Source organism: Hyperolius riggenbachi, chromosome 3, assembly GCF_040937935.1.
Source record: "Hyperolius riggenbachi isolate aHypRig1 chromosome 3, aHypRig1.pri, whole genome shotgun sequence".
NCBI classification, from domain to species: Eukaryota; Metazoa; Chordata; class Amphibia; order Anura; family Hyperoliidae; genus Hyperolius; species Hyperolius riggenbachi.
This window is the reverse complement of record NC_090648.1, coordinates 196,862,562-196,888,406: the sequence shown is the minus strand read 5'-3', so window position 1 is coordinate 196,888,406 and position 25,845 is coordinate 196,862,562. Positions and strand designations below refer to the sequence as shown.

The following is a 25,845-nucleotide window of genomic DNA, read 5'->3' as shown; positions in this document are numbered from 1 at the left end:
CGCCCCGCATGGGTATGATTATTGAAACTCAGGAGTCGCTGCATTTCCTATCCTCTGCTTATATGCGAACCAAAAAATTTTCCCTAGTTTCTGGGGTAAAAGTTGGGGGGAGGGGTCGGTTTATAAGCGGGTCGGCTCATATGCGAGTATATACAGTACTTCTTAATTGTATAAGTTTACATATATTTTAAGATTTTCACGACAGAGGTCCTTGAAGACTTTCAGCTTCCAGAGAGACAAGTCTGACTAGATCTAGTCAGAACTGGAAGGAATCATTGTTAGAAGAAAAGTTTGAGTTTCTGAGAGGAACTGACTGCGAGGCAAGTATGTAATAATCATTTGCAGTTACAAAATATGTTCGTTTTAAATAATTTTACTTCGTTCAGGTTCACTTTAAGAAACTGCAATACAGGAAACCTGTGAGACAGGAAGCTGATGTCACAGCTGTCTGTGCATCTGGTGGAGGTGTGCAATTCACAATGCTTTTACCTATCTTTAGGCAGGTGAAACGCTTCTGCACCCATATGTATTTTAACTGTATTGGCAGAAAATATATATTCTATATACTGTATTCCAATTTTTAATTAAACGACAGTTCTTTTTAATATGTATTCGACTATATAAACTCAACTGAAATGTGTCTAGGTGATAATAAACTTCATTTCAGTGGCCTTCGTGGAAATGCTCTTGTGTAATTATATTTCGCATCCTCCTCCAATTTATTCTTACAGAGAGCAGGAAATGTACAAACTAAATGACATGGTTGAATTTACAGGTACATTGAGTTTCCAATAGGAAAAGTCTTGCAGACTGGAGCCTGAGGCAAATGGAGATAAAGTGAGCCGGCCAGACACAGAGAACAGGAGCTGAGATTTAACCCTGGATACTTTTTTGTTTTTCACACTTCAAAGTCAAAGCCGGAGCCAAACGCCGGATCACTGTCAAAAACCTGAGCGGTTCTTGCCTTTTTCATGATTGCTAACTCAGTAAAGGACCAGCCCTTAAAGCGTTGCTATCATATAAATCCGGCATAGTGGGGTCTGAACCCTCTATAACAGTAATTATAGATTGACGGTTTACCTTGAAAAGAATCAGAGCACTCAGTATTTGATTTTATATAAAAAATTGTATTTGCTTATCATACAGCATATATACAAAATATGAACAGTTCCAAGTAGTGTTTCCTTCTAACAGTATTCCATCTTATTAAGGCCTTTATAGCCAAGCGGTCATCAAGCTTCCAAGTACATTCAAAAAAAGAATATAACAGTTGTGTTATGTAGAATAAGATAGTAGTCTCATCTGTATCAATAGCTGTGTATATAATAGCTGTGTAAAACTTGTAGTAATCTTCTCAAACAAATGGCTTAAAAAATAGCTTCTAAAAAAACTTCTTGCTAACATCTTAACAAAACTTAATGCTGAAAAATTAATAAAGTAAATCACCAGAATATTAAGCATATTATCCCTTCTCTGTCATCTCTTCAGCATCTACAACCACGTGTGGGAAGGTAGCTTCTGCCTCATGTGTCTTCTCAGGAGATTGTTGGGCTTCTGCAAACTATGAGCTTTCAGCTCCTACTTTTATAAGGATTGGATGCAATATGGCTGCCTAATCTGGAATTTCCTTGAATCCCAGGTTCTGATTGGCGAAAGCTTCCATGTGTCAATTCTTTATCATGTTTTGAATACTTAAATCGTAACATTATTGTTTATAAATTCTGATTAGGTCATTTCTGACGCAGTTGATTAAAAATGGACGTCACCAGCCATCTTGTCTGCTGGTTGACTTTTTTGCCCCAGACATTGAGACTAAACAATGTCATTCATGACGCATTTCTGATAAAGTGTTCTCTGCTAATTAGGTTGGAATGTCTCGGTACTTTCCCAGACACAAGCTTGGTAAAATTGACACTAACACAGACCTGTGAGAGTCTTCAGCAATTTAGGGCTTATAGAAACATACAGGGCTTCTAATATACTTATTTAAATATAAAGCTTATTATATAATTATTCTTAAAACAATTAATCATATAAGAAATAATTGCATGTTAAGTCTTATTAATATAAAATCATGTTGTATATATTTGCCTCTCCTCGAGGAGAGTTTCTGCTGCCTCTGGGGTTAAGCTCTAGTGAAGGAGCTAAGGGATGCTAGGAGCAATAAGATGCCCATTGACTAAACAGTTGTTACAGTTAAGCCCAGGTCCAGATACATAATTTCACAAATGTATTTATAATGCATGTGTAAACAGGATGCTGCATAAAAAGGTGTGTAAGTTATCAGAATATAATACAATAGCTCACTCCCCTGCTGAGCTTTCAGCCCTCTTACAGGTGGTATTCTGCAGATTAGGCTAAGTTTGATATATACAAAACCTAAAGAAAATCTGCAGTGATAGGGATGTTGGGCTGTCTCTTTTACACCTTTTAAAAATAAAAAATCTTACCTGGTTGTGCTGATTCTCTGCCTCTGATAACTTTTGAATCACTGACTCAGAATGAGTCTGCAGAATCACTGATTCAGAATGTGTGCCGAGCTGCGCACACCCTGGTCACCTTCCCTTTCTGTGCAGTAGCGATTTTTCCACACTAAGCATGTGCAGAACACTGCTGAACATGGGGATGTGATAAGAAGGTGCGTGGCCAGCCAGCCTTGAGGGGGGAGCTGCTGCTACTGGCTGGAGGGTCACAGAAGGACTGCACAGCCACAGGATGACTGCAGGGGGGCTACAAGAAGCCCCAGGTAAGATAAACTGCTTTAGTTAAACTGGCGGCGGGAGGGTGGCACCCCCAGGATCGCAGTATTTTCACTTTTCTGGAACTCTTGAGACACTGCAATTGACCAGAGACTATAAAAGCAGCGTTGGAGGACAGGAGAGGAGTTACCTGCTAGGTGAGTACTTTTTTTTTCAGGTGCCACCAGCCCACCAGTGACACCAGGGACATTAGGGGACACTAACTTGAGGGCAAAAATAACTACATTAAAGGGGGTCACTTCTTAATATGTGTTATGGAGGAAATATGTGTATTTTGTCCAAAACGCTGTGGCATTATGTGTATTTTATGGGAAACGCTGCCACATTGTTTGTTTAATTTGGGGGGGAAACTTCCGCCCAATTATGTGTATTTTTGTGGAGAAATGCTGCCAATTACGTATATTTCTGGGTCAACAAATACTGGGGCACACCGGTCAACTTAAATTGGGGAGAGGACTGCTAATATTGGGGTATACCTAGCTATATAAACTAGAGGGGGCTGCCTAATACTTGAGGTACACCCTGGCTACCTATAGTAAGGATGAGGCTGCTAATACTGGGGTCACACCTGGCTACCTATACTGTGGAAAGAGCTACTTTATATTGGGGGCACACCTGCCTACCTATATGGGGAGGGGGGTTCATCTGCTACCTATACTGGGGGCCAAACTAAGACTAGGGGCACATTTGGCTTCTGGGATGGCTTCTGGGATGGGGGGAACATGTGTACTAACTGCACTGGTCCAGCCCCCAGTTAAATTTAAGATCGCCCACGAGTCAAAAGGTTTGCCCACCCCTAGTCTAGAATGTATACAAGATAAGCTTTGCTTATGAGGATTGCAAACGGTGTGATGTAAAAGCAGACAATTAAAAATCTGGTCACATCATCCAAAATGGTCAGGCATTCCAGAGAGACCAGCTATCAGATGTATGCTGTGCAGTGTTGGCATGTATGTGTCACTTTCTAGATTCTTCATAAAAATGCATTCTAGGATGGAAACTGCACAGGTCTAGTGACACCAGTGCTTGCCAAGAAACTGAGAAAATGTTACAAGCATAGTGAGTGGATGCTTGCATATTCACGACTTTCATGAGTTTTCAGAAGATGAAGACTCACTGAACTGACCAGCACACTTTTACAACTGAGACATAATCCTTGTATTAAAGTGAACCTACAGACTAAAAATCCACTCAGCAGCACTGAAAAGGCTTGGTGTTTCTATAACAGTTTCACAGCATCAGAACTTTTTTTTTACCCAAGCCTCATTTTTAGCTCCACAGAAGAAAACTGCCAGGGCATTTTTCCCCTGATGCTGTGCAAAGCATGATGGAATGTCTGATGATGATCTTGTTCTGCTGTTTTTGTGCAATTTTTTTTTTTAAATGTTGCATTTGAGATTTGAAGCCTAGCGCGCGCAGCTGGTAGGGGTGATCAGGACACAGGACAGTTGGAACTATGTCTCATGCTCTCTGTCACCTCCTTTCAACTAAAAAGATTGCTGCCCCCATGAAAAAGATGGCTTCCCCCATGAAATCACAAACATTTGCCTGGTCTTTTAAAACGGGGTGGGTACGAGATTATATTACCTATCTATTTTAATTAACATAACTAATGTAACTTAATGACAGTATGTTTGTTTAGGCTGAAGTTCCCCTTTAAACAAGCATGCCATCAGACTCAGCTGAAAGAGAAGATTATTGTCTTCAGAAGTTCTGAGGAGAGTCACATGTTTGACTTAGCATAGGCTTTTGAAGGGGCAGGACCTCGACTTCAAAAACAAAAAGCTTATCAATTGGTCAAAAAAATGTATGAAATATTAATTTACAAACATCTGGGTTAGCTTCAGGCTAGTTTCACATGTAGTGTGGTGCGATTGTCCTACGGCAGAAGAGCCCGCACCATGGCACCTTGCACATTACTCTGTTGCAGAATGCAGTGATGGTAATATGCATAGCTCTACCCCCAAAGAGTGAGGTGCTCCTCCCTGCTGGACAGAAAGTACTCCATTGTTTTTCAGCAGTTTGACGCATGCACGCCACACTGCTACTGCAACAATCTAAACAGATTGTTCCAATGCCATAGACTCCAATTCAAATACCTGCGACACGGTACCACACGGCAGAGTCTGCGTCACCTTTGCATCGTTGTACGCACTTTTGCCACATTGTGTTGCATTGTAGGTAGCGTGGCCTACTTCATGGAGGAGCAGCAGGGAAGCATACCGGGACACAATGTAATGCTGTATGTGTGAAAGTAGCCTGAAAGTACACAGGACTCTGGCACTAGATGTCCAGCTTCCCCACTGCCCACCAGAGGAGGGTGAAGGGTTTCTATACACTTTTTATAGAACTATTATTTTCCTTTGTATTATTTATTACTTAAAGAAGAACTTTACTGAATATAGCTTAAGGAATAAAATTGCTTAGATTTTACAATATTCATTTATAAATTATTTAGTCAGTGTTCGCCCATTGTAAAATCTTCCTTTATCCTGATTTACAATTTATTACAGATGGCGAAATCGTTACTGCTGGTAAGGTGCATCACTGTGCAATGTTTGTTTTTGTTTTCCGAAGACTGTAGAAACAACACCTGATTTCCCAGAGTGCATTGGGATGAGAAGGCTGTGTGGCCTCATCGCTTAGGCTAAGCATCATTGGGAGGTCAGGGTTTACATACCAATATTCAGAAGTATATAGATATAAAAAAGCAATTTTTATGCTGAAACTAATAAAATTAACGTAAAAGTGAGTATCCTGCGCAGTAGTGTGGAGCTGTTCGTGTACGAGTGGCTTTCGTTTACTGTGCAGGCATGGCCATACCTGTGCTGGCGCAATGTTGAGGGCCAGGAGGGTGCGGGAAGCCTCTGGAGGATACAGAGACTTCCCTCTTATTAAGTTATTATCTTTTTTTTTATGTTAGTCTGTCTTGGGTTCATTTTGTCATGCCCGTGTCCTCTATTAAGGGCAGAACATAAAAAAAAAAAAAAGAGAGAATAAAGTTGACAGCCACCATATTTGCTCCATTACAGTTTCCTTTCAGATCTACAATGATGCTCCCATCGATAGTATGCTACGGATCCCTCTAAGTAGCATTATGGGACACCTGTGTGCACACTACAAGAAACTCAGCCCAGGTTACTGTCCAGAGCTGTCCCAGCCAAATTCTCTCTACCATGTGTGCAATGCTTTTGGCGAGTGATTGGCCATTCAAAATTGGATATGTGTATGCACCCCTAAGCCAGGTACACACTTTCAATTATTTTGGCCAATCACTGACCAATTTTACCACCTCCATGCAGTATGAGGGTCAACGGATATTGAATACTATGAGCAGATTGTATTGGTAAATTCTCATACTACATTGAGGGGGTAAAATTGTTCAGTGATTGGACAATCATAATCGAAAGTGTTCACTAGGCTTTAGATACTTTACAAGTTATTTATCTTATATCAGATAATCAAAGACAGTAAAAACAAGCTCTGCTACTAACAATTCCTGTTTGCCTGGAATGGGGCTTCCAATAGGAAGCTGGTGTTTGCTTGCCTAATCCTGTGTTTCAGCACCTTGGACAGAGATTAGTCTCCAGTTACTGCCAGCCTCTCTCTTCCTGAAAGTAAACTTACAGTCTATCAAATTCGTCTGACCTCTACATTGTGAAATAGAGCTGCAATAAATTATGCGAAACGGAAAATAAATGAATAATCTGAGAAATACATAAATGCAAACAGGCAGGGAAGCGCTCCTTTTCTGTATGTATAACTGATGAATGCTCTTGAGGTTTTAAAACCGCAATCTTGGTAAATGAAGAGCACAGTGACATTTGTGACATTCCAGAGCTGCTCTGATTGCCTGTCACAGGGCCACCAATGTAATGTCGCGTCATGACTGTGTAGAGTCACAACGTACACTTGAGAAATCCTAATCGACTTCATTGGCTGCTGTAATGACATAATCTGAAATAGATTTGCTGAAGCATATGGTGAAATTCCCTTTTGAATATTAACATTTCAGCCAATAATTTGTTTTCGTAGTCACACGAGACAGCTGGCGCTCTACCACCCTCTGTCCTAAATATGTGAAATATTATCTGTGACATTTACAAGAAGATAAAAATATGATGCATAAAGCGGCCGTATTTGATGTCCAGAAAGACGTAGTTTGCACAAGTAAATAACAAATACATGTCTTCCGACCATGATTTAGCTAAAGGTTATTTATAAAGCGGTTTGTAATATCTTTCCAGAACAGTTCCTCTGCAGCGTATGCAGACTGCTTGCATCAAGCTAAACTCTGTCTCTGGGAGAGCCTGCGTCATTTATCTAAATTGGTACATGGAAGTAAAACGGAAAGCTGCTCAAGTACAGGGATTTGTATTTCCTGTTACCTCTGTGTGTCAGCATTATGTTGCCTGGGCTTTAGCTTCATCTCGCTACTCTCCTATAAATATTTAAAGCAGAACTAAAGTCATAGAAAAGTGCATGATTTACTATTTGTGTACAAAAATACAGAATTGTGCAGTGTGAGTTTGGTAAACTGTAAATATTCTTTTTTTTTTCTGGAGCTTCCTCCCTGTTCTTTGCAGTAAGAGGAAAAAAGGGCACAAGAGCCCTTGTGGTAAAAACAGCTCAACACCAGGTGCCTAAAAAAATGCTGAAAGGGGAATGCAATGTCAATGCCACAATTTTGTTATCCGCAAGCCATTTTGACCATATTTCTTCCATAAGCCTGTCCGCTGAAATTACCCACTTTTGCGGCTTATCGGGAGGCTCCGGGTGCTAAAATGTACCTTCATAGCATGATTTTGCAGTAGAGGGGGGTTAGCTTTAGGTAGGGGATTTAGGGTTAGGTGCCACCAAGGGGGTAAGGTTTAGGCACCACCAGGAGTGGGGGGAGGTCTTAGGGTTAGCCACTACCGGGGAGGGGGTCTTAGGGTTATGCACCATAAGGGGCCTGATAATTCAGCGTACTGAAGAAATGCATAGGGCAGAGCTATGGCACACGTGACTGGCAAGAAAGAGAACAGATGGCATGGATTCGAGGCAGCATCTGTCGGAGCAGTTACCCGGCGACTGAATCTGTTTTCCTTAATGCCTGTTTCCACTAGCAGATTGTGAGTGCAAATCCTTTTTTTATCTTATATTAAAACTCTGGTTTTACACTATTTTAGCATTTTTAGTTGCAGTTACTTTCCGGTTGTGAGCTGCATTGACTTGGAAGTCGGCTGGCTGGTTTCCAATCCCCCGACACTGTCATTCTTACTCCCGGATATTTTGGAGGGTTCCAGGGTGAGTGCGGGCACACGTGGGGAGTGTACCTGCACTGGTGGAGTTATAGATTAACCTCCCTGGTAGTATGATTCCTTCCAGATTTTAGGGTGTAAAAGTGGTACAATTTTTTCATGTGCTTTTAGACCCTGAAAGCAAGAAAAAAAATCATACCACGAGAGAGCCTGGAGCAGCGGCTGCACTTACGCACCTCCCTGGGATCCAGTGCTGCAGTTCTCCCTCTGTCCTCCCGGTGGCGCTGTAACCCTGTAGTGAGATTGCTGGCTGTTGTCATGATGACATTCAGCAATCTCACCAGGGGATGCAGAGCCTCCATGGACAGGAAGAGGAATGGCCACCAGTGTCTGGATCACCCAGGAGGTGAGTGAAATTGCCCGCTGTGAGCAATGCTCTGCATGGACCTTCCGGCGGCTACCACAAGTGTAGCTCAGGGTTACCGCTCTAAGCTGCGGTTTTCCACCCCAAGTCTAGCTCTTGGTTACAACAAAGGAGGTTAAAGGTGACGATGTGTGGTCTACAGGAGAGGTGCTAGGAGCCTTTACCCGCAGTTAGGACTAGTTCACATTATGGGAGCTTTTCTAAGCACTTTGTGATTTTAAAAGCTCTAGCTAATGTAATCCTATGTGTGTGTTCACACTGGAGTTATGTGATTTTGTAAAAATCTCCCATAACATTACATTAGCAAGAGCTTTTAAAATCTCTAGTGCTTAAAAAGCTCTTGTAGTGTGAACTGTTATAGTTTAAGTAGGCCTCAGTTATTTGGCCTGAGTTTTAGGTAAAAGGCTTGTCCGCAGAGTATCCCTTTAAACTAGTTTCTTGTGATGCAGGCATAATCATCTCAGTGTCTGCTTGAAGCAAAATGAATAACAAGCAGATACTGAAAACATGTTCCTAAAAGAAGGCCACAGGCCTACACTGACCTCAACATGTACACCACAAGAACAGTAAACATAGGCCATGTTTACTAAATACCAAATTCTTGTAAGTAAGGCAAAAGCATCATTAAATATTAATCGAGTAGGTGTGTATTATGACACCATGAGGGGGCTAAGCCAATAGTCTGGTCTGGGGCATGGCGAAGATGAGGTCACATTTAACTCTTTCCTAGTCGGTATTAAAGAGCCGGACGGGCTGACAGAGCTCACTCTGATTCCTGCTCTGCTTCCTACGTTCATGCTATCTAGATGCTGACTGGGACCTCTAAGTATTTTCATTCTTTATGTAATCTAATCTAATGTATGCTGTACATAGGTAGTCTAGAGTAACGTAGTCTAGAAAGAAGGTAACTGACTAACATTCAGGAGGAAGGTTAGTCAAGAGCTGTAACGCCAAGAACTTAAACATGAGGATCTGCTTTGCTAGGATATGATGAACTGTATCTGTATATTTGTGTAGTGAATAAACTCCTTAAATACTGAAGAAGCCTGAGAAAAGTCTATCTCCTGCTTGCTGTGGGATGAGTCGTGTTTGCAACTCTCGCTGAGGAGTTTGCTGGTGCCGGAGCAAAAGGTGATTAGAACAGTTTATAACAGTGGTGCCAAAACCCTTCACTGTCTAGCGAAACAGGCAGACAGGGGCCAGGGGCCGAAGTTTTCAAGATATTCCACAGCGACACAAGCGGAGTAGACGCGGACTGGAAAGCTTATCAAGCTGATAAGTGGTGTGCGTGAGCCAGCACACGAGATGCAATTTGAGGAAATCAGCGGCGAAACTCTTGGACGTTAAACTTAAGCTGCAGGTGCACATGCAGTTCAAAGCCTAAAACAGGATAGTGAGGAACGCTCCGAGGCCGGTCGCAACTGCCGCAGGAGATCGATCCACTGAGGGGGAGTGGGGGCCCACTCCGAAGTTCCGGGGGTCCAATCAGAAGTTTCGTGGGAAAAGTTGCAAAGGCTGATGAATTGGCAGGCGTAAGAAGTCCGGGTCCAGGCACGTATGATTTCCGTTGTTATGTGGCATTATCTTTATTGTATTTGGAATTGTACAAGGAATTGATAATGTGTTCAGTGTTATGTGCAGCTGATGGAGGCTGCGTACTTCCTTATAGTGCTGTTTTCAGAGGTTTGTGCTTTAATGTGCGGCTTCGGTGTAAAGCATACATAGTGCTGGTTTCAGTGTTTATGGGCAGATGTTCACTGTGTTTTCTGCTGGGTTTTTTGTTTTTTTTTCTCTCTCTTGCTTTCTCAGAGAAGCTGTCTGCGTAGGGGTTATGAGAGCTTGGAGTGATGCCAGCCGTGTTTCAGTCTTGCGTAGAGCGCCCCGCAGAAGAGGGGGGGGGGGTGGCATTCTACAACTAGTGGATGGGAGGGAGAGGCTGGTAGAGAGAGGGTAGGAAAGCGTAGAGGGAAAGTAAGCTGGTTCCAGTTAGTGCTAAAATGTTATTTTTCATGTTTGCTTAAGTTTCTGTTGTTCGGCCAGCTACGGCTGATATATGTTCGTCTCACAAAAGTTTGTATCTGGGATGGTAACAGCTTATAATGGTGGTTCAGAGTTATACAGCATGCTCTGGTAGTTCTGAGTTATGTCTGAGATAAGCGGATGGACTGTTTTTGTAGAGAGAGAGATTTCCACGTCACTGGGTGATACTAATGTCTATAGCATTTAGGATTACAGCTGGGACGGGGTCTTTCCAAGTTTCACGCAGGTATCCAAGGGTGTATGTAGCGGAATGCTGATTTTCTGCTAATGTGAAATTATGCTATATGTAACTAGGCATAAAATGTTTGTTCTGTTTGATTTTGTTTTTTCTCCTAATGTGTATAGGATTAAGAGGTTGCTATGGGAGATTGCATAGCAGCCATCTTAGCTGGCAGTCCAGGACTCAAAATGGCGGCATTGGGGAGGGCCCGCCCCCACGAGTCATGGCCCCCACACGTCATGGCAGGGGGGAGGAGGGGCTGGGGGATCCACGTCACATCAGGCTGCGCTCGCGGCTCCGGGCAGAGCAGCTGAGAGGAAGGGAGGGTAGAAGATAATGAGACATTCTACTGAGTATTTCGGATCCCGGAGTATTTCCCCAGAGCCTGGGTCCAGGGAAAGGAATGCCAGAATACGTGCACCAAGCAGTTGCTGTGAGACTAGCATGGTCACGGATAGGAAGTGTTTCCCATGGAGACACGTAGAAGTCAGATATTTCCCAGGGAGTGATTTGCAAGCGCAGCGCAGATCAGGAACATATCTGTAAGGGGTGGCTTATGGGATTATTCCTTTAAGTGAGGCACCTTAACTGGTGGTGCAGCATGAGTTCCCAATAGAGTAAAAGGGGGGACAGTGCATCAGGGGGGCCGGAGTTGGAAAAAAAGGGAGGTGACCAATCCAGGTATCCGTCGCCGCGGCTGCAGAGCGGTAACGTTTTATCCGGTTTTTGTCGTGGACAGGGCCAGAGCTTGATTAAGAGGTCAATGCTGGGCTGGGGCTGTTTGTGCGTTTTTTTCGTCCACTGATTGGTCAAATTTTTTTTCCAGCTCCTACCAAGTGTAGCACAAAGAGCAAGAACTGACAGCAGTTCATGGGGCAATTATAAAGATGAAAGAATTGACATGTACAGAGTGACAGTGTATCAGTACGGTGTTTGCCATATGACTACCTACCAACGGGGGGGATTCAGGGATCTGCATACAGGCATTTGACGCTGGTATGCTTAGCCCTGCACCCTGTGTAGTTTAAGTGCAAAGTGCTCCTTCCTACAGGGAGGCAGCCATTTTTTTGTAGAATGGGGTTAGGAGCACGGTAAACATTGGTCAGAGGGTACAACACACAGAACTTCTAGCAGAGCTGGTATCGCAATGACGTTCTAGGTAAGTAAATGCGAAAATGAGCAAGAGCATTGCAGGCGCACCTGCAAAGCAGCAATAGGTGTGTGGCATCCGTAATCTGTGCATGCGACGGCCACGCATATACAGAAGGGGGGTGTGGTGAGAGCTTGCAATGAGGTGAGAGCTTCCAAAGGTGAAGTCCGCGGGAGCATATTTTAAACAGGTAAGTACTTAGGAGAGTACTGAGGTAGGGGAGAGAAGTTTAACTCCAATCTACCAAAAAGAGTAAACAGAGTTCATGAGAACCATAAAGCAACGAGATCAATTACGGTATATATATTGATCAATTTAAAGTGTACAGAGTACAAGCCGCAGGGTGAAACCCAAATCATTAATAAGAATTGATTAGTTTGTATTTCGATTTCAGGAGTTTGGCAATATGGAATCGAGACAGCTGCAGTGCTGGCAGCAAAGATGGAGCTGTCAGTCGGTTAAGCCAAAGGTTCCAGATGCCAATCGGAGTTTGGAGAACAGTGAGATCTCTGAAATTGGAAAGAGACTAAAACACGAGATTCCTGAAATTGGAAAGAGACTAAAACACGAGATTTCGGAGATCGGAAAGAGACTAAAAAACTGACTGAGCAAAGCATAGTGCAAAGTGATAATGTTTTTCTTTCCCAAGGAGGTGCTTTTATAATGAAGAATACCGTGCTGATGGTGATCCTAGGCTGCCATTTTGTCCTAGGAGAATGAAGAGAGGACATTCTCATGAATAATAAGGGGTTAATGAGAACACAAGGTCCAATCATGTTGATGTTGGGTGACAAAGGTACTGATCCTTTCACACCTCCCTCTGATTGGCACAGATGGGCCAAGCAGGGATGGAGGGAAAGAGCACAAGTGCCAGATGCAAACAAAGTTCATGGCACAATGTGGGTGAAAGGTCTGAAGGGTCAGGTGTGCGGGCAGTATGAATTGAATGGCAGTGTAAATCTGCTATTGAATGTCACACTCCCAGAATCGATGCACCGATCCAAAGTTTTTTTAAAGGGTACATTGCAGTACAATGGGTACATGCAAAAGGTGGAGTGTGTGATTCAGTGGTACCTTGTCTTGGTTATACAGCGTGAGATGGTTCCAGATTGGAGAGGAACGAGCAGGAGGCGTCAATTCTCTTACAGGAGAGACCAGGGGACAACATCACACTCTGGGGTTACCAACAGGTGGTGTCTCAGAAACAACTATACACACGTAAAGGCTGGAATGCCGGGGGTTTGTGGTTCTCGAAACAAGAAGTAAAAATCGAGATACAGCCACAATTCCAGGTGACAAAGAGGGTAGGGAGAGCGATACCGGGGGAGGGAAAGTCAACACGGGGAACCCCATTCTCACTACACGGGTCACAACAGGGGACGATATTACACAGTCCATATGCAGCCACTTATCCTCATGCTAGTTGGGTAAGTGAAGAGGTACTCTTAATTGAAAGATTGCAGAGAGTACAGTCTTCCCGACCTCAGGTACACATTGTGCCTCAGGACATAAGGGGGGAAGAGGTCCAATCAGGACAGTTGGGGACATATCTTGTCGGGGAGATGCTAAAAGATCCTGTACAACTGAGATTGGACAAGGGGAGGTATATTGATTTTTCTGGAGAAGGATCTTTTGCATGGAAGCTTCGAGAGGTTTGGGTGAACAAATGGAAACGGTGCAACATTTCTTTAGGCACTGCCACTTCCTTAGTTCCCACCTCAACACATGTCTTACACCATGACCTGAGAGGTCAACTTTTTTTGGTGCTAGACGGGGAGGTGAAACAAGTAGAGTTGTCCTCATGCGGGCAATTCTCACAGAGGTACCCGTGTTGGCCGGGGCAAGTCAAATTTAGTGGAGAAGCCTGCTGGCTCAATAACACAGAATGCGAGGCTACCATTCAAAAGATCCACCCTGAAGCCAAACCAATAGTTCCGGTGGCTGAAGGAATGGTTTATTTTTTTAAACAGGAGGTCTAATGACACAGGTTTTGTACATTTTCACAAATGTTCCGATAAGGTGGATCTTTCACGGGGAACATATTGTGTGAGCGGAGATCCCATATGGATCGAGTCATCCAAGTTTGATGACGTTATTTCTCAAATGGTTAAGAGAACTTTAAAGTTCAAAGTTTCACGTGAAGTTCCCATCCTGAAAGATAACAAGACATGGGACAAAGGGGAACAGGTTTTGACCCAAGATGACCAGACTTTGTTACAACGGTTAAACAAACAGCACACTAAGTTAGAGGTAAGATTTCACCATGATCCAGGTGATCTTAACGAGGTAGAACACAAAAATAAGCAGGTGAGTTCCAGTCTGACCTGGTGGAAAAGGTTTCCGGCGATGTCCCAGGGACACTCGGACGGGGCCTCTGCAGTTCAAAATTTCTTCCTACACCCACTGGTCGTCTGGATGGGGATGACAACTTTAGGCATCATTATCCAGGTGAGGTTGTGTGTCAAATTACGCAAAACAAATTAACCTGGTCAAGAGATTGGTGCCTCATAAACAATCTCATGAACCAATATTTCCAAATTAAGGGATATACAGGGTTACGGGTATAGGTGTAGCAGTACCTGTGATGGAGCTGATTGTATAAAGGCGCTCTTTTAGAAGGCACCTGGCACTGCTCCGTTGTGTAACAGACAAACGAGTTTCACTTTTCTGTAGTCATGCAAGTTTGTGAGTGATACGCAAGTGACGCAAATGCTGAGCATGTGTTATAGAGGGACTTAGAAGTAGGGCATCCCCAGAGAGCCTGGTTACAGGAAGACCAAGAGGTCTTGCCCTCTCTCCCAGGGATAACCGCCTAGAGCAGAGAAGTTGTGTGAGCACGAACATCGAAAAGTGAAACAAAGAAAAGAAACCAGGTACTGCTGGGTTCAGAAGTTGGGATCTGCGGATCAAGCCATTTTAGGGGGGATTGTTATAATTTAAGTAGGCCTCAGTTATTTGGCCCGAGTTTTAGGTAAAAGGCTTGTCCGCAGAGTATGCCTTTAAACTAGTTTCTTGTGATGCAGGCATAATCATCTCAGTGTCTGCTTGAAGCAAAATGAATAACAAGCAGATACTGAAAACATGTTCCTAAAAGAAGGCCACAGGCCTACACTGACCTCAACATGTACACCACAAGAACAGTAAACATAGGCCATGTTTACTAAATACCAAATTCTTGTAAGTAAGGCAAAAGCATCATTAAATATTAATCGAGTAGGTGTGTATTATGACACCACGAGGGGGCTAAGTCAATAGTCTGGTCTGGGGGATGGCGAAGATGAGGTCACATTTAACTCTTTCCTAGTCGGTATTAAAGAGCCGGACAGGCTGACAGAGCTCACTCTGATTCCTGCTCTGCTTCCTACGTTCATGCTATCTGGATGCTGACTGGGACCTCTAAGTATTTTCATTCTTTATGTAATCTGATCTAATGTATGCTGTACATAGGTAGTCTAGAGTAACGTAGTCTAAAAAGAACGTAACTGACTAACATTCAGGAGGAAGGTTAGTCAAGAGCTGTAACGCCAAGAACTTAAACATGAGGATCTGCTTCGCTAGGATATGATGAACTGTATCTGTATATTTGTGTTAAAGTGTAGAGAAACCGAGAGCCCAATATAGTGTAGTATGTTAAGCATAAATGAAATAAAGGTTATCGTGAGAAAATTATACTCACAAACATGGGTTACCACAAAGGCAACCACTGTATAGGCAGGTGAGGAGATTAGACCTGTCCTCACTCAGGGATAAGAAGTCGCTCTCTGTAGATGCGAAAGGGGGTAGATCACCCCTCCACCAGGGATGGACACGGTATAGCAGTAGGAGAACAGAGGCGCCAGCAGGATAAAAGCGGATAAAAACTTTAAAATTTGCTGGGAGGAAGTGGTGGACTTACCTCCATAAAGCAGACACGAAAGACTGTCTGAATAGTAGCAATCACATTTATTAAATAGTACCCCAAAAAAGTGCAACACGTTTCGCAGGCCCAGCCCGCTTCATCAGGCAATAAACGTGGGGACAAAACAGAATTTCGGCATTAGCAGGTGTAGCGCCTCAGTCTCACTGAGGCGCTACACCTGCTAATGCCGAAATTCTGTTTTGTCCCCACGTTTATTGCCTGATGAAGCGGGCTGGGCCTGCGAAACGCGTTGCACTTTTTTGGGGTACTATTTAATAAATGTGATTGCTACTATTCAGACAGTCTTTCGTGTCTGCTTTATGGAGGTAAGTCCACCACTTCCTCCCAGCAAATTTTAAAGTTTTTATCCGCTTTTATCCTGCTGGCGCCTCTGTTCTCCTACTGCTGTATATTTGTGTAGTGAATAAACTCCTTAAATACTGAAGAAGCCTGAGAAAAGTCTATCTCCTACTTGCTGTGGGATGAGTCGTGTTTGCAACTCTCGCTGAGGAGTTTGCTGGTGCCGGAGCAAAAGGTGATTAGAACAGTTTATAACATGAACGAACCCTTATGCAATATATTTTGTCCTTTTCTCTTTGCATATAACATGAGGGTCTGATTTAAAGGAGTGGAAGACTGTAAGCATCAACGTACTATGGCTTGAGCAATGGCCTGAGATGGAGGTTTGCATTACCCCTGAATAAATTTGTAAGACAGTTTATCTTCTTTATTTACTAAGACTGAGAGTGGTCTTTTTGACTATATTTATACTTTGCACGGTTTACACAGCAGTGCCAAGAACGAGAACCACGTTTTGCTTCTGTTTGACCTTTTTAGGTGGACTTTTTTGTATCCTAAGCGCATACTAATTTATTTCTTTCTTTGATGCAAATTTAATGCAGATTGTATGCTGCTTGGGATTGTGCGCATCAAAAAGTGCAAAATTTGACTGCCATCAGTTAGCATTATGGGAAATAAAAGACCATTTAAACAAGATGGGTTGTGTACAGTATTTAAAAGCTGATTATTTAAATGCCTTGGCTTAAAGGGAACCAACGATTAGAGTGATATGGAGGCTGCCATATTTCCTTTTAAACAATGCAAGTTGCCTAGCTGTTCTGCTGATCCTGCATCTCTAGCACTTTTAGCCACAGACCCTGAACAAGCATGCAGATCAATTGCTCTGACTCAATTCTGACTGGATTAGCTGCATGTTTGTTTCAGGATTGTGACTCAGATACTATTGATGCCAAAAGATCAACAGGACTGCCAGGAAACTTGTATTGTTTAAAAGGAAATACATATGGCAGCATCCATATCACTCTCATCTCAGGTTCACTTTAACATATGAACTTAGGAGGAAAATATGTACACTGAATGGGAACCACTTCTGTGATTGTCAGATGTTCTAAATCTATATATGTATTATATGTAAAACAAGAAGTTATTAGGCACTTGGCATCATGAAATGTACAGAATGGTCTCCTGGTTGCTAGATTCATGTTACTTTATTTTTCCCACTTACTTTTGTAAGGCATCTGCGACCGAGTCTTCAGGAAGAGTCTACGTCCAGGGAGTGATTTCTCCTTTATTAGATTGTAGCCCAGAGTAGCACAGTCATATTTGGGGCAATTCAGGCACATCCCCTTCTCAAAGGTTTCATAGTCTTTACATTCATAGGCCTTGATGGACATGTCTTCATTCTTTATAGAATCCATGAACAAGTTGACTGATCTCTCATGAGCACACTTAACTGATTGAGTTAAACCTTACGATGAAGAAGAAAGAAAGAAAATAAGCTGTTGGAAATTAAACTACGAGTAGTCAGTGAGATGCAAATACTTCCAACTTGCAAATTTAAAGTCAAACTATACAAGATAAATTTTCAAAGCAGCCATGTTGATCAGTGTAAATAAGTGTCATCTTTCGTAATTAACTTGTTAAATTCAAAAACCCACAGTGCATCTTTGGTTTCAGCTGAGCAGCGATCCAAACAGGCTTTAAAGCAGTGTTCCCCAACCCTGTCCTCAAGGCCCACCAACAGTGCATGTTTTGTGGAAATCCACAGAGGTAGTTAATCAACTCTGCTGAGACACTAATTACCTCACCTGTGAATGTTTGGGGTTTTCTGCAAAACGTACTGTTGGTGGGCCTTGAGGACAGGGCTGGGGAACTCTGCTTTAGACAACCAGTGCCTGGTGAGTTTCCGGTTAACAGACTAAGGTCTTACAAGTTTTCATCATCTATTTTCTGTAAACTACAAGACCGCCTCCTCACAAACAGGGCACATGGTTTTTACTGACCTGCAGGGAACCTGGGAATCTATTGCTCATCCTGTATTTGATGTCACATGGTCAGACCTAATAGACCCACCCACTACTGAATCCACAGAGAAGAGGAAGTGAGCTTTACTATAGCTTGCCAAGTACATTTTTCCCATTGTACAGGTATTTTGTTGACCACTTTGTTTTTCTACATAGTTTGTATGCAGGTATCTACTTGTCTTGTCTACTCTTAAAATGTGTCTTGTTCGTAAAATGGACAATATTACAGTTGCAAAATAGCATGTTCCTTCATCTTTTCCAGCCCCTAGAAGTCTGTGTGTCCCTTGCTGCTGCTCCAGCCTTCACCTGGGTCCCACTGTCAGTCCCGTAGTAGGTTGGTGGCTTATACACATGTAGGACCCAGGAGGAGGCCGGAGCTGCGGCGAGGGACACACAAACTTTTATTGGCTGGAAGAAGCCCCAGGTAAGTAAATCTGCATATGCTTTGTTTACCTCTAAGTCCTTTAATTACTTCACCACTGAGGGTTTTTACCCCTTGAACACCAGAGCAATTTTCACCTTTCAGCGCTCCTTCCATTCATTTGTCTATAACTTTATTATTACTTATCACAATGAAATGAACTATATCTTGTTTTTTTCGCCACCAATTAGGCTTTCTTTAGGTGGGACATTATGCCAAGAATTATTTTATTCTAAATGTGTTTAAATGGGAAAATAGGAAAAAATGTGGGAAAAAATTATTATTTTTCAGTTTTCGGCCATTATAGTTTTTAAATAATGCATGCTACTGTAATTAAAACCCATGAAATGTGTTTGCCCATTTGTCCCGGTTATAAAACTGTTTAAATTATGTCCCTATCACAATGTTTGGTGCCAATATTTTATTTGGAAATAAAGGTGCATTTTTTTTCAGTTTTGCATCCATCCCTAATTACAAGCCCGTAGTTTATAAAGTAACAGTGTTATACCCTCTTGACATAAATATTTAAAAAGTTCAGTCCCTAAGGTAACTATTTATGTTTTTTTTAATTGTATATATATATATATATATTTTTTTTTTAATTATAAAAAAAATAATTGGGGAGTGTGGGAGGTAATGAGTTAATTTATTGTAGAAAACTAATGTATTTGGATATGTAAAATGCTTTAGGGTGTAGTTTTACTATTTGGCCACAAGATGGCCACAGTGAGTTTGTTTACATGCGACCTGTAAGCGTCCGGAAGGACGCTTACAGGAAGCACTACGAGGCTGGGCAAATCACAATGATCGCGCTGTTTCTAATAGAAGCAGCGGATCATTGCGGGGGCTTAGATCAACGAACAAGAATGGATTTTCCCGTTCATTGATCTCCAGGTGAGCGGGCAGCGGCGGCGTGCACGAGAGGCGGGAGCGCGCACACGAGCGGCGGGAATGCAGACAGCGGCGGTAGCGCGGAAGGTACGGATTTCTCTGTCCCTTGGTTTTTTAGGGGGGAAAAAAGGGACGGAGAAATTCGTACCGTGGAGGGTAAAGTGGTTAATAATAGTTGTGGGCAATGCACTGTATGCCAGCTTTTGTGACAGTATTTTACCCAGGCAATGTGCTGTGAGTCACTCCTATGTTCTGGGCTTGGAACCAGCAGGAGAGCTGCTGGACCGATGATGTGATCAGTAAATAATAAGCTGATATTAGTGCACAGTTACTGCAGTCTTAGCTTTACTTCAAAAATGTTTTGTTTTTACTTTGCTCTTCCTTAAGATACACAGCAGTAATACAAAGACAAACTGTAAGGAGAGCTAATGCAGGAGATAAATAAGGAGAGATACCGTATATACTCACGTAAAATCCACATTTTTCAGGACAACAAATGTGCTGAAAAGTCTCCCCCTTCAGCTTATACGCGAGTAAGCAGCAGTTAGCAACTTGCGGCAAACACCTGTGAGAGTCTGTGTCATGTCAGCTCTCAACAAATTGCAGGCATCTCGATCTCGCTAATATCAGTACAATACCGATCCCTGACTCCTTCTTACACAGGCTAGCCTGTGTAAGAATAATTTTTTTGACAGTACTTTTTATTCTACTTTTTGGTACTTTTTCAACTGCAGCGTGCCGAAAAGCAACTTTAAAATAAAAAGTTATCTCTTAGGAGAAAGGGCAAAAAGTATTGATAATACAAATTGCACCCTGCAGAAAGAAAACACAGAGACAACAGGAGCCCAAATGGCGCAGTATGTTACAGTACCAGAAGTATGTAAAATGTGCGGATGAAATATACTCACAAAGGTGGTTTGCAGAAGGGCAACCGACCACTGGAAGCGGGTGGAGATGTATAACCCCGACTCCACTCGGGTGACCAGACGGAGCTGGTGATGGTCGCACTCATGATAAAAAGCAAACCTCAAATGAACTAAATTGGTCAAAGAGGGTTGATCCCCCTTCAAACGGAGGGTGAAGGCACAGAATAAAGGGGAAAGAGGTGCCCAGAGAAGATACAATGCATTAAAAACAAATAAAATGAAAAAGTGAGGTGGCTTACCTCAATGAAGACAAATTCACGTATTAATAGAATCTTATTGCATTGGCAACACGTTTCGTGGGTGCATACTGACTTCCTCAGGCCAAATAGCAGTGCCTAATAGTGCTTGTAGCCACAAATGAGGTGCCTTATTTGTGGCTACAAGCACTATTAGGCACTGGTATTTGGCCTGAGGAGGTGGGTATGCACCCACGAAACGCGTTGCCAGTGCAATAAAATTCTATTAATACGTGAATTTGTCTTCATTAAGGTAAGCCACCTCACTTTTTTTCATTTTATTTGTTTTAATGCATTTTATCTTCTCTGGGCGCCTCTTTCCCCTTTATCCTCTTAGGAGAAAACTTACGAGGAAAAATGAATTGAATAAGGGCTAAGGAGAGAGAAATCATGAGTTAAGTAAGTTAAGGAAAGGTCAATTAAGCGTTGATAAGTATGCTGACATTATTCATCAGAAAAGCTTTGTGTATCAGCCCCAATATTGCTTATGTTAAACATAATTAAAATGATTTTAATTGGTACAATTATAAAATGGTTATTTGGGCACTTTTTCAGTAACTATCAAGCAATTCAGTGTGTGATAGGGATATTTTGCATTTTAGTTCCTTACCAAGGAAGCCATACTCTGCTATATGGCTGTATATGTCTCGGAACTGGCAGCCAGGTTGCATGTTGCCTCCATTAGGATAAAAGTCATAGTGACCAACTGGCTGATTAATGCCAATGCTTAACCCTATGTGATTTTCTGTGTTTGTGTGGATGGCATCAACAAGGGTGGCATCATCAGGTGATAAACGGTCCGTTATAGACATTCCTTCAAATAGAGGCCCGGCTGGATCAAGTCCTGAAAAATATGAACACATACTCAAACATTTGACATTTAAACTGAGCCAGATGAAGTTAAAGTCCACCTCCAGGAACAGTTCTGTAGAGCTGGAAGATCAAATTTTGAAAGTTATAAGGTAAAAAGTGATAAAATAGATAATGGCCGTAAAAAACCTTAATAGCTGGCAGCTACTTAGTACCTACTTTTGGCTACTTTTTTTTAATTGTAAAATACTTAAAAATAATTATTATTAAATTATTTTAAAGAGAATATAAATATTGTCTCCTAGGAGATAACTCAGGAGAAAAAGCTACTTGCATATGGGCCAGAGTGTTTAAAACATGTGAGGCTGTTAACTTTTGAACGATAAAAAGGTATAACTGACAGATGTTATTCTTAATTATTGCTCAATCCAGGGACTCTTCACAGAGTTCTGCTTTCACTTAAAGGGACTCCGAGTAGTGCAGAAACTATGGAAAGATGCATATCATTTTAAAGCTCTCTTTCTCCTCTTTCCAATGATATATAAAACACCGCCCTACGCCTTTTAGTTTTCGCTATTTTCGCGATTGAAATTGCCGCAGCCGCGATTTCGATCACGAAAATAGAGAAAACTAAAAGGCGTAGGGCGACGATTTAGGTGTCGTCCGAAAGAGGAGAAAGAGAGCTTTAAAATGATATCCATCTTTCCATAGTTACATTGTATTACACAAGGCGACTTTTTCCTAAAGTCAGCAGCTCCATTCTGCGGCCGCAGCAATTTTGCGAAAATAGCGAAAACTAAAAGGCGTAGGGCGGCGGTTTTTATATCATTGGAAAGAGGAGAGCTTTAAAATGATATGCATCTTTCCATAGTTTCTGCACTGCTCGGAGTCCCTTTAAGCTTTGGCATCACCATCACGTTTTTCACACATTTACATAGGTTTATTTACTAAATGAGTGGCAGAGAAATGATTAAGTATTAAGTACAGTAGCTTTTTACAGCCAATCACTTTTAAGCTTGGTTGGCTGGGATTCATTTGGCTTATTCTGTATAGGAACTATACAGAATAAGCCTTTTGATATGTTGAACATGAAATCACCCCTCTTTCAAGTCAATTGAAGGTCGCATTCCAGAGACCTTTTATGTATTGTAAGCACTGGCAGCATGGCTCTCTACATACCTTTCCCTGAAATTAAGACATCCCCTGAAGGTAAGCCCTAGCAGGAATTTTGAACATGCTCGAAATATAAGCCTTCCCCAAAAGTAAGCCCTAGCTGCAGTAAGTGGAAAAAGTATGGCGAGTGCAGTGATTGGCCCAATAACAGAGCCATGGTCCCGCCTACAAGATCATCGGCTCCAGTAGAAACACAAGTTGCAGTACTTCTTCCCAAGGCCGTTTCTTGGGCAATGCGGGCAGCGCGACCGCCCTGGGTTTAGACCTGCAAGTAGAAGAAGGTGGGGAGGGCGCAGGCAGAAGGACATAAATGCTAGGGATCTGGTGACCCGCAGTGCAGCCAAATGGAAGAAGAAATATTACCAGTGCGATCACCTTCCTTGACTCCTCCTGGGCTGCCTGCATCTGATGTCAATTCATCATCACTTCACCACCGCGTGATGACACCTGACGTCCTGTAGAGGTACTGCAGGCTGTCAGTGCACGGCACCCTTGGAGGAGTCTGCTTTCCGGGCTCTCTTCGCCTGTGTGTTTTACTGGTCCCTGCTTCATCCTGGTTGAGCGGCTGGTCATTAGTAGGCAGATCTACTTTTGACCTGTGACTGTCTCTAAAGAGTAAGGGTTCACAAGACCATGGGGGTGGAGGGGAAGGGGGCGCAATTTTTACACCCTCGCCCTGGGTGCAGTTTAGCCTAGAAGCTGCCCTGCTTCTTCCCCATAGGCTAAAGATTGGGGACATAGCAGTATGGAGCTGGGGGAATAAGAGGATTAGGGGGACTTCACAGGACAGCACGACATGAGCTAGGGGTAAGAGGAGGATGCAGGGGGACATCATAGGACACAGGGAACACCAGGAGGACATAGGGTTACATGGGACACAGGAGTATAGGAGATGGAGTAGGGCATGGGTACAGAGGGGGACACCCGGAGGAGTATTGAGATGCTGCTTGCAATGCAAACAGATCTCTGGAACACATTATTACCTTAGGATAACCACTGTGGAAAGTATATGAAGTAACCTGTCCCTAGTTTATTTGGGTACAACTAGTGATGAATATACTTTAACATGATAACTGTATTTAAAAATGGGAAAACACTTCTATGTCATCTTTTTAGAGACCCCGTATTTAGAATCAGTCGGAAAAAAAGTGTGCCTATTTAAATACATTGCAGAAAAGTAGACATGTGCTCAATTCGTTTTTAGTCTATTTAACAGATTTACTGGGAAGCTGTAAGGCAGTCAGCCAGGGTAGACAACTGATTAGAATATTGTTTCATTGTTAGTGTTATATTTATGGAGATTAACTGCAGCTTCCATGAACTTAATCCAGTGCAATGATTATTAATGGAAGTTTTCAAAAGTAAAATGATCTAAAAATACATCTAATCCTTTCTCTTAAAAACGCAGAATTACAATAACACTGATTATTAATTTGTACCTTTTTATTACAAGATTAATGTCATACTGATGCTACTGTTCTAGTGAATTCATTTTTTTTTCCAAAAAAGACAGGCTAAGGTTTATATTTTCATTTGATGTAATGGTGCGCTACACATTTGGAGACAATATTCAAACATATTAGTTCTGGGGTGATGAGCCCACTCCTGTCATCCATAAACCTAACAAATTATCATCTGTGGAGCTGATTCACAACATAAAGAGCAAATGAACCTCGGCCAAAAAAGGGGAGTGTCGATTCCCAGAATGACCAACCAGCTTGATAAATTTAACAAAGAAAACTGGAGATAGGTGAAACAGCTACCCATAGAAACCAATAATAATCAGTATTTCATTTAACCTCCCCAGGACCGCCTCATGCCGATGGGCGTGGCAGTCCAAGGACCGCCAAACGCTGATCGGCGTCAAAGTCCTGGGGCTCTGTTTTGCAGGAGATTGCGCGCATCTCCTGCTTGGTGGGCGGAGCGGATTGCCGCTCGGAAGACTGTTAGATGGCGAAACCGCCGTCTATTTACTGGTACAGTGCTGTGATCTACAGCAGTGCTGTACTGGCGGCTGTCCCCTCCAGAGGCACAGGGGCGATCCTGATCACTCGGATTGGCTGGCGGAGGGGGGAGAACAAGGAATTTTAAAAAAAAAACACATTTTTTATTGAAAAAAACTACAAAAAAACAAAAACAAACAAATAAACATCTGGGGGGCGATCAGAGAAAGGAGGGGGGAGGGGGAGGGGAATCACTTGTGTGCTGTGTCGTGCAGCCCTGCAGCTTGGCCTTAAAGCTGCAGTGGCCAATTTCTCAAAAAATGGCCTGGTCTTTAGGGGGGTTTAATACTGCAGTCTTCAAGTGGTTAATAGTAAAACATGTTTGGTTACTTCTCTCTCCACTGCCAAACAAATGCAGTTTTAGACCACCACCTCTCCAGTTGCCAAGAACACCCTTTTCAGTCTGAAGCATGGAAGACAAACACAGAACATTTATATGGCGCTTTTCTCCTGACGGACTCAAAGCACCACTAGGGTGCGCTCTATGGCATCAGCAGACAGCAGTGTTTGGGAGTCCTGCTCATTAGAGTTGGGCCGAACCTCCGATTTTAGGTTCGCGAACCGGGTTCGCGAACTTTCGCGGAACGTTCGGTTCGCGTTAAAGTTCGCGAACCGCAATAGACTTCAATGGGGATGCGAACTTTGAAAAAAAAAATAATTATGCTGGCCACAAAAGTGATGGAAAAGATGTTTCAAGGGGTCTAACACCTGGAGGGGGGCATGGCGGAGTGGGATAGATGCCAAAAGTCCCCGGGAAAAATCTGGATTTGACGCAAAGCAGCGTTTTAAGGGCAGAAATCACATTGAATGCTAAATGACAGGCCTAAAGTGCTTTAAAACATCTTGCATGTGTATACATCAATCAGGTAGTGTAATTAAGGTACTGCTTCACACTGACACACCAAACTGTTCACTGAACAGAACAGGTATACAGTGGCGGGTTCACAGAACAGGTATACAGTGGCGGGTCCACTGAACAGAACAGGTATACAGTGGCGGGTTCACTAAACAGGTATACAGTGGCGGGTCCACTGAACAGAACAGGTATACAGTGGCAGGTTCACAGAACAGGTATACAGTGGCAGGATCACTGAACAGGTATACAGTGGCGGGTCCACTGAACAGAACAGGTATACAGTGGCGGGTTCACAGAACAGGTATACAGTGGCAGGATCACTGAACAGGTATGCAGTGGCAGGATCACTGAACAGGTATACAGTGGCGGGTCCACTGAACAGAACAGGTATACAGTGGCGGGTTCACAGAACAGGTATACAGTGGCGGGTCCACTGAACAGAACAGGTATACAGTGGCGGGTTCACAGAAC

At 42.7% G+C, this 25,845-nt stretch overlaps 1 protein-coding gene across 3 annotated transcripts in view; it reads right to left on the bottom strand.

Moving 5' to 3' along the window:
- LIPC (lipase C, hepatic type) overlaps positions 1 to 25,845 on the bottom strand; it is a 169,105-nt gene that overhangs the window by 20,236 nt on the left and 123,024 nt on the right. For all 3 annotated transcript variants that reach the window (XM_068275517.1, XM_068275518.1, XM_068275519.1), the window contains 2 exons: positions 21,143 to 21,376; positions 17,260 to 17,502 (listed from right to left, as the gene is read on the bottom strand). In XM_068275517.1, coding sequence (XP_068131618.1) covers positions 17,260 to 17,502; positions 21,143 to 21,376 — 477 coding nt within the window. The remainder of the gene's footprint in view (positions 1 to 17,259; positions 17,503 to 21,142; positions 21,377 to 25,845) is intronic.